Source organism: Hipposideros armiger, unplaced genomic scaffold, assembly GCF_001890085.2.
Source record: "Hipposideros armiger isolate ML-2016 unplaced genomic scaffold, ASM189008v1 scaffold_7, whole genome shotgun sequence".
NCBI classification, from domain to species: Eukaryota; Metazoa; Chordata; class Mammalia; order Chiroptera; family Hipposideridae; genus Hipposideros; species Hipposideros armiger.
This window is the reverse complement of record NW_017731357.1, coordinates 2,144,895-2,154,064: the sequence shown is the minus strand read 5'-3', so window position 1 is coordinate 2,154,064 and position 9,170 is coordinate 2,144,895. Positions and strand designations below refer to the sequence as shown.

Here is a 9,170-nt window from a genome sequence, read left to right as displayed (position 1 = left end):
GTCATTTTGTTCTTCAGTCTAATTGTGGAGGACGTTGCTTCACTGGCCCAAGTTGGCACCATCATTGCGCTCTTCCCGGGCGAGGCACATCAGTCGCTGGCTTCTGGACGGCCACTCACTGCGGCTGCTGGCCGCTCACGCTGGCTGCTGGCTACATACGGTAGCTCATGGCAACCCACTGTGACGGGGGCTGCAGCCTACACTGTCGCCGGAGACTCACAGCAGCCCAGCTCCAGGTTGAGCTGTTGTTCAGCATCTTAGCTGTGGAGGGCGCTGTCACTGGCCCTCATATGTGGGATCCGAACCGGGGCCCTCTGGTGTCCCAAGCCAGTTCTTAACCATCGCGTCACTCGGCCGGCCCAGTATCATGCTGTTTTGATTATGATAGTCTTGTAGTATAGTTTTATATCAGGTAGCATGATACCTTCAATTTTGTTCTTTTTTCCTCAAGATTGCTGTGGCTACTTGGGGTCTTTTGTGGTTTCATACAAATTTTAAGATTATTTGTTCTAGTTTTATGAAAAATGTCTTTGGTATTTTGATAGAGATTGCATTAAATCTATAGGTTACTTTGGAGTTTTGATTCTGTTTTTTTAGAGTACTTGCTCATTTTCTTGACCCTGTTTGTCTCTCTTTTCATATCATCATGTTGGATTTTCATCTCAGTACCACCTCTTCATTCCTTCTCTGTGTGTGTGCGCGTGCGTGTGTGTTTTATAGCTTTAAGGGTGTCAACGGGTTTCTAAAATTTTCTCCTGGACCCTGGTGAAGATGAATTCTCATTTCTTCTGATTCTTCTAATTTTTCTAAATGCTGTGCTATCCTCCTGGCTCTGTGTTGATTTTTCTCCTTACCCTCCAGTATGACAAGGTTCCTGTGGGCTCAATATCTGTCTGCAGGTGATTGAGCCAGTTTCCCTTGAGCATATCATCTATCTGTAAAAGCAGTGGCAGAATCTTCATCTTGAGTCTGTAGCTGGAGGGCACACTAATGTCCACAGAGTCTGACTTCACCTTTTGTACCTCTTCTTTACTAATGTGATACACAACACAATACAGTTAGTTCCCAGCACAGATTTCTCTCAGGGACATTCAAGAAGCTGGCCTTTCCTTAAAATTTTGGACAGGACCAGCTACATAATTTGCAGCAAAGTTACATGCAAACTGAGAATGTGGAGCTCCATGTTCAAAAATTAAGAATTTCAAGATGGTGACAGCAGAGCATTAAACCAAGCATGAGGCTCTTCTTATTCTGGGGCCCTGTGCAACTGCACAGGTTGTATTTCCATGAAGCCAGCCATGGTTATGGGGACTGCAGTCCTTAAATCTAGGTCTCCTGCCTTATCCTGCCAATCTCTCTATTTCCTGCCCACTTATTTTACCTATCTAGATGAATAGGAAATAGAGTTGTCTGGGGGATATGGAGTGGATGTAGGGGTAGAGATCAGTATTCTGGTGAGTAGCCTACAAGGGTAGAGAAACTGCCATCTCTTGTTGGTTTAGGTACCAATCTGTGAATTGTGAGACAGATGGCAGGTCATCAGGGGGTAGGGCATGGGCCTTAAATAAGTGGCTTCTTACCTTTTTCAGTCAGTGTCTTTATGGAAATTAAGCCAAGGTAAATCATGACTGGAGTCTTCTTGATCCACCCATTTAGGACCATCTGCCTCATAATTAATATCAATTTCACCCAGATCCAAGCTTTAGGTTACTTGTCAGGTTTAGTCTTTGATATTGTGATATCTCATCTTTTTTTCTGTATTTGAGGGTATTTTGTGAGAAGTTAAACCAGCATACATTTAGAGGAAAATAGCAATATATCAATTTTTTTGTTAAACCGAGTTCTGTCCAGTTTTATTAAAGAAAAATTTTGCATGATTTAGTTTTCACCAGTCTGTTCTGACATGCTTCTAATGATATCAGAATCACCTGGATCAATGATAGCCAGTGTGCATACTCTGTAGTATTTTCCACACTCTGTGCCCAATTCAATATTATTGCCACTGTAGTGATGGACACCAGTCTTGGCCAACATAGCATAGTACTCTATTTCAGATTTCCTCAATGTTGGGCAGTTGTTGGCAAGGATGGCCAGCTTCGCTTTGCCTTGTCTGATCGTTTTCAGAGTCTGCTTGTACCCCAGCACGTAGTTTCCACTTTTCATGACAAGTTGGAGCCTAGAGTCGATAGACTCCAGTGACTTTTTTGTCTTCTTTGCGCTACCATCTTCCTGCCTTAGGTGTGCAATGGCCCCCAACCGAGAGCAGCCCAGCAATATATCATTTTGAACTGGAAGCCCCCATGGAACCAATTAGTTTGGCCAAGGGTTGGCAATTTTTTTCTGTATAGGACCAGATAAGTAAATATTTTAGAATTTGCAGACCAAGCGGCAAAATAAAAAATATTATGTAGGTATTTAAGGGAAAACAACAAATTTAAAAAAATATTTTGTTGATGAAATTAAAAATCTGCTAGTAATAACTGAGTACAATTTTTGATAATACAGGTCTACTAATGAGAAGAATGGGATTATTTGTTTTTGGAATACATTTTGCTTAATTAGGGTTCAAAATTGGAATTCCTTATTATCAGATTAGTTTGCAAATGTTCGTCTGTTAATGCTGATCTGTAATGGGATTTTATGTATTTCATTTTTGAAAATGTCTTTCCATACAGATAGGCATTGCCAAACACTGACATCAATCATGTACATATGATTTTAATTGAGCATATTACTTGCATGGAATGCATTTACAGAATTCTATTAGATTCTTCTCTTGATATTTGCCTTTTAGTATGTCATTACATTGCAGATTAATCACTTCCAATTGATGGTTAGGTAGAAACTCCTCAATTGCACAGTTAAGTGAATTTTGAAAAATGGAAATTTCCTTTGCACTTGTACTGAGGTCTGAAAAATGCTGCTTGGAACTGTGGTTTGAGCTTGGAAAATATATCTGCTGCAAATTTGTATGGGAATGGATAATTTGCTTCTTATTTTAACTTTTGAGAGCATGGAAGTATATAAAGGGAGTTGGGATTATTTGGAATTCAAGCAATGTTAGTTGTCAAAATGATATTATTTTTGTATAAATTTTATATATGTGTTTTACCTTATAATTGGTAAAATTCATTAAGACATATTATCAAGTTTCCAGCAAAAGCTAATTTCCAAAGCCATTCAAAGTTTGATAATAGTGATTGAAGGCTGTTCTCATTTAAAACAAATCAATTTTGGCCTTGAGCTCAAAAGAATCAGAATAAAACTTTGCCACAGCTAAGACACTGGGTTGCTGTGTGGTAGGGCAAGTTAGGATATTCAGTTTCTACTTATGATAAAAATTCACAGAACTGATGATTGTTCAGTCCATGAGAGTGAATGAGCTATTATTAATATTACTAGTTCAATAACACATAAGTTCAAATATTACCACAAAGTAATTACTGATGAATAATGCAATGAATAGCCACAGGATTTAAACGCCTTATGTTTTCACAAGCTTTGTAATTTGTTCAAATAAGGTTTTTTCTGCTTTACACATATTTCACTACCATCAATATAACACATCTTAGCAGGTTCCACTTCATGTTGTACTGAATCAGTGCTTTTTCAGCTTCTTTGAAAATATTTTCCCCTGTAGTTGTTCCATGCAGACTATTCAGAGAGGCTAGTTCTTCAGTCACTTCAAACAAGGCATTTACTCTTCAAATAAAAACTAAGTAGTATTAGTATTCTGTTAACTTGTGAAGAACCAAAGAAAATCACTGTTAATTGCCTTGTTTTTTTTTAATTGACTCTTAATGTTGCTCCCAATACCTCAACTCTTCAAATACTGTTTTAGCTGAAAGGCTAATAGTCTTAAATTTATTTTTTCTTGACACATTACTTTGGCTGTTGCAGTTAAGCACAATTTAATGAAACAGCTTTCATTGTTTGGCTGAGAAATGAGCCACTCAGAAAATTACTTCGGTTGCAGCCTTATTTTAATTTTTTATTTTTGTGAAGAAATTCTGCTGTGATGAAATAATGTTTTAAATTCTCTAATTGTTCTCACTGTTGTTTTCCTGTCAGTTGGGAATACTCTGATAAGTGTAGTCTGATAATGTTGATATATATTGTATTCTTTTAGCAGAACTCTGGTGTTATTGCATAATAAATGCTTTGCTATCAAATTTGATAAAATAGTCCACACTCCACTGTGCCTTGAAAGTATGACAGTTGAAGTCCCTTTTTCTTTTTTCTTGCTTTGACATGATAGGGAAGTACTTGTAATAAAAAAATGTCATGGTGTTATATGCGTGGCACTTGAAACACTGCCAAATTATAAGAGCATCATTGTGATTTGTATGTCACTAAGCAGCCATGTGAAGCAATGAGAGCACCACATACATTCTCTGTTGCAACTATTCAACCCTGTGTTGTTTTGTGAAAGTAGCCATAGATAATACATAAATGAATGAGCATGACTGTGTTCCAACAAAATTTTATTTATGGACACCACATACACCAAAATTTGAATTTCATGCAATTTTAATGTGTGATAAAATGGCTGTACAAATATAGATGGCAGGCTGGATTTAGCCTGTAGGTTATGGTTTTCCGATCCCTGGTCTAGCAAAAGGGCTAGACCAGCTAGCTAGCTAATGTTCATTGAACTTGGTGCTAGCTGCTGAATCCAGGTGAAAAGAAATGTTATGTTTAAAGCAGTAGCACTAACACCCGTAGCAACTTTACAGTTATCATTTCCATGCCTAAAATCACCAAAGCCATTGGTATGAGTCTTTAGTATGCCTTTCTACACTCTTTATGGTACTGCTTCATTTTTCAACCTCAATTCCCAATTCTTTCCTTACCAGAAATCTCATATTCTTAGGCGTCATTGCTTTTGCAGACATGTTCTGCCTCTGCCTGGAACACACACACCCCTGTATCCACCCTCCAGCTCCTACCAATCCATCTCCTATTCTCTAGGAGGTTTATCTGGTCCCTCTCTCTAAGGCTGATAAAGAACCTCTCCTATGAGCATCCACAGAAAGCTGAGCAAAGCTTCTAGTACTCATCACTTTGTATTATAGTATAGAATTTATTTATACAACTCTCCAAGAGTTCAGGACAAGGACCTTATCAATTTGGGAACTTTTCAGACATTATTTCTTTGCATACTTTTTGGTCCCTGACCTATAGGGTTGTCAGAAAAGTCATGACATATTTTGTCTGTGTTTTTAAAAGGTCATTTATTTATATAAAGAACAAAGATCAATCAATGATATATTGCCCGTTTGGTTTGATAACCTTTTGCCATATTCTAGTCAGCTTCATAATTCCTCGTTCATAGAAGGACATGTCTTAATCGGTAAAACACTGAACAAGGTGCTGATTTACACCCTCATCTGAATTGAACATTATACCACGCAAGGAGTTTTGAAGAGAGTGAAACAAGTGGAAGTCTGACGGCGCAAGGTCAGGCGAGTATGGTGGGTGTGGCAACACATCCCATCCAAGCTCCAATTATTTTTGACAGGTGATCAAACTTGTGTGTGGTCTCACGTTGTTGCGATGGAACACAACTCCTTTACAATTATCAAGCTCTGGACATTTCTGGATAATGGATTTGTTCAAACTGTCCAATTGCCGACAGTGCACATTTGAATTGATTGTTTGGTTCCTCGGTAGGAGCTCAAAAAACACGACACCTTTAAAATCCCACCACACTGAGAGTATAACCTTCCTCTGATGAATATCTGCTTTCATTGTCTTTTGAGGCGAATCATCACGTCGGGACCAAGACCATTTGTGCACCACATTGTTGTCAGCAATCCACTTCTCATCACCAGTTAACAGTCGCTTCAAAAAAGGATAGTTTTCCTCACGTTTAATGAGCATATCGCAGATGTTTATATGCACCATCAAATGAACTTGAGTTCATGCGGAACCCAAATATTGAGCTTGCTTATGTATCCCAGCTTCTTCAGGTGGTCGTGAATGCTTGAATGATGGATGTTCAATGTTTCTCCAATCTCTCGTGTTGTATAATGTGGGTTTGACTTGATCAATGCCTTTGTCATCATCAACCTCAGTGTGCCTCCCTGACCAAGGGGCGTCGTTGAGATCAAAATCACCAGCACGGAATTTGGTGAACCATTATTGGCACTGATGTTCTTGTACAGCATTGCCACCGTAAACTTTATGCAACTTTTCACAAGCTTGACGTGTGTTCTTCCCTTTATGGAAGTAAAACAGTACAATATGGCAAAAATGCACAGTTCGGTCTTCCATCTTCAACTTGTTGTAAAATCTGCAAAACTCAACTAAATCGCTCATTTTTTTTTTAGAATGAAGCTAGAACTGTCATCTGTCAAAGGACATAGCAATAACATAGATGTGAATGACTATAGTACTTTAAAAAATGAACTAGTGCCATCTGTCGCAAACATGCGTCATGACTTTTCAAACAACCCAATATTTATCTTTTCCTTCTGGGATTCTGATGACACAAGTGTTAGATCTTTTGTTACAGTCCCACAGATCCGGGGCTCTGTTTATTCTTTTTTCAGTCCATTTTCTCTCTGTTGTCCAAATTGGGTAATTTTTATTTTTCTGTCTGGAAGTTCACTGATTCTTTCCTGTATTCTTTGCATTTTGATGTTGAGCCCAGATATTGTTTTTAACTTTGGTAATTATATTTTTCAGTTCTAAAATTTCCATTTGGTTCTTATCACCGATTTATTTGCTGAAAAATCCTATTTCTTTGCTGAGACTTTCTAGGTTTTCATTTGTTTCAAATGGGTCCATAATTGCTCATTGAAACCTTTTTATAATGGCTACTTTAAAATCTTTGTCAGATAATTTGAACATCTCACTCACCTTTGTGTTTGCATCTGTTGATTGTCGTATCTAATTAAAGTTGGGATTACCCTGGTTCTTGGTATGAGTGATTTTTTATTGAAACCTGGACATTTTGGGTATTATGAGACCTTGGAACTTATCTAAATCTTGTGTTTTAGCAAGTCCCTTCTGACATCGCTGGTGGGGGAAAGGAAAGCACTGTCTTATTACTGCCAGGTAGGAGTGGAAGCCCAGGTTCCCTACTCAACCTTGGTTCACCCTGGTGGAGGGGAACGTTCTTCTTGTTACTGGTGGGTGTAGATGGGAATTTTGGCTCCCCACTAGGCTTCCATTGATACCACCCTGGCTGGGAGGTGTAGGAGTGCCTCATTACTGCTCCCCACATTGTTTCCACTGACATCATGGGAGTGGTGGCCTCATTACTACTGGGCAATGGTGAAAGTCCTGACTTTCTAGCAGGCCTCCTTTGATACCAACTCAGTAGGGAGGGGGAGTGATGCCTCATTACTGCTGGATGGAGATAGAGGTCCAGGCTCCCCAGTATGGTGGTGGGGATTTGAGGTGCCTCATTATACAGCCTGGTGAGGGTGCAAGTCTAGGTTCCTGGTGGGTGTGGGAGTCTTGGCTTCTTCCAGTAGAAGTCCCAAAACTATTCTGACAAATGAAGTTTTTGTAATAACTGAAAGTCTGTTTGTTACTTGGCTCCCTATCGCCCCTTTACCGTTACCGTATATTTATCATCAATGTGTTTGGACATCCGTTGGGTAATTTTTATGACACTGTTAAGTATGGGAAGAGCAGGTAAATTTTTTGAATTTATTTTTGATTCTGATATAAAGGATAAGTATAGATTTATTTATAAGATTATATAAGTCATGACTGTTATGTAACTTTTTATTATCTGTATAGGTTTATGTGGGCACTAACATTATAAATGAACTACACATTCCTAAATGCTTCAGGTTAAGTATTTAGTTGTTTAAAGGAAGTTAAATTTATTTTCCTATAATTGAATGGGCTTCTTCTCATATTAATTGATGGTACTTACATAGTATTAGCATAATAATGCTACAAATTATGCACTAATTAGTCCATTACATAATTTGTCCATACCACTTAGTATGATACAAATTTTATATAATTTTAAAATATTGATTTATCTATGCATTATATTAAACATATCAAGTTGGTAAATTCAAATTACTCTCCCCAGCTTCTAGTGTAATGGAGAGATATAGCATGTTGGGGTTATATACCCTAAGTAAAAATTAGATTAGGACTGCCTATGTGTTTGGTTTATACAGAGGTTGCGGAGGGATAAGGAGAAAGTGAATGGTAAAGTGCTGATTGATACATTAGGAACCCAGCTAGAAAGGATTTTAGAAATTCCAACCTTCCTATTTTTTTGAGATCTTTGAACACATATTATGTGTCTGGCACGTTCCCTACCTTATGACATTTAATGTTTAAAATAATGTTGTAAAGTAGCTATATTGGGGGCTGGCCAAGTGGCACGATGGTTAAGAGCTGGGTTGGGACGCCAGAGGGCCCTGGTTCGGATCCTACATATGAAGGCCAGTGACACTGCCCTCTACAGCTAAGATGCTGAACAACAGCTCAACTTGAAGCTGCAGCCCCTGTGGCAGTGGGTTGCCATGGGCTACTGTGTGTGGCCGGCAGCCAGCGTGAGCGGCCGTCCAGAAGCCGGCGACTGATCTGCCTCGCCCGGGAAGAGCGCAATGATGGTGCCAACTTGGGTCAGTGAAGCAACGTCCTCCACAACTAGACTGAAGAACAAAACGACAGCAACTTGTCTGTTCCCCTTCCCCCAATTCCCCATCACTGTTCCCATCCCCCCAATTCCCCAATAAAAATCTTTTAAAAAAAATAATAAAGTAGCTATATTTTTTCTTTTTCACGGATGAGGGAACTGAAGCTTAAACTAGACTAACTTGTTGAAGGTCAGCCAGCTATCAAGTGGTAGAGTTAGGATTTGAACTTAGATCTGTATGATGCCACAGTTCATGTTCCTTTGGTTCAACCGCTCTGCCTTCCATATGGTTTTTCAGATTCACTTTTCATAGAAATAATTATAAAATCATTTATCCCACTTCTCATTTCTCTCCAGTGAGGACCTAAACTTTCATACGTATTGAACATACACTTATGACAGATTATAAGCTATTTTAGATATAAAAAGTTACAGTGATATTACTGCATGACATGCTTCATGATGGAGGCTGGATATCTGTAGTTGGACTAGACACAGAGTTGTGGCTTAGAGGGTAAGTAACTTTCCCAAGGACACGCAGCCTGTGCAGAGT

General features: G+C 38.8%; 1 protein-coding gene across 1 annotated transcript; it reads right to left on the bottom strand.

Moving 5' to 3' along the window:
- Positions 1 to 1,853: 1,853 nt before the first annotated feature.
- Positions 1,854 to 3,567, bottom strand: LOC109385990 (60S ribosomal protein L30-like). The gene is made up of 2 exons (XM_019648848.1): positions 3,552 to 3,567; positions 1,854 to 2,288 (listed from the first exon to the last, which is right to left on the bottom strand). The coding sequence occupies exons 1-2, from the start codon at positions 3,565 to 3,567 to the stop codon at positions 1,879 to 1,881; spliced, it is 426 nt and encodes a 141-aa protein (XP_019504393.1). The 3' UTR covers positions 1,854 to 1,878.
- Between the last annotated feature and the right edge of the window lie 5,603 nt (positions 3,568 to 9,170).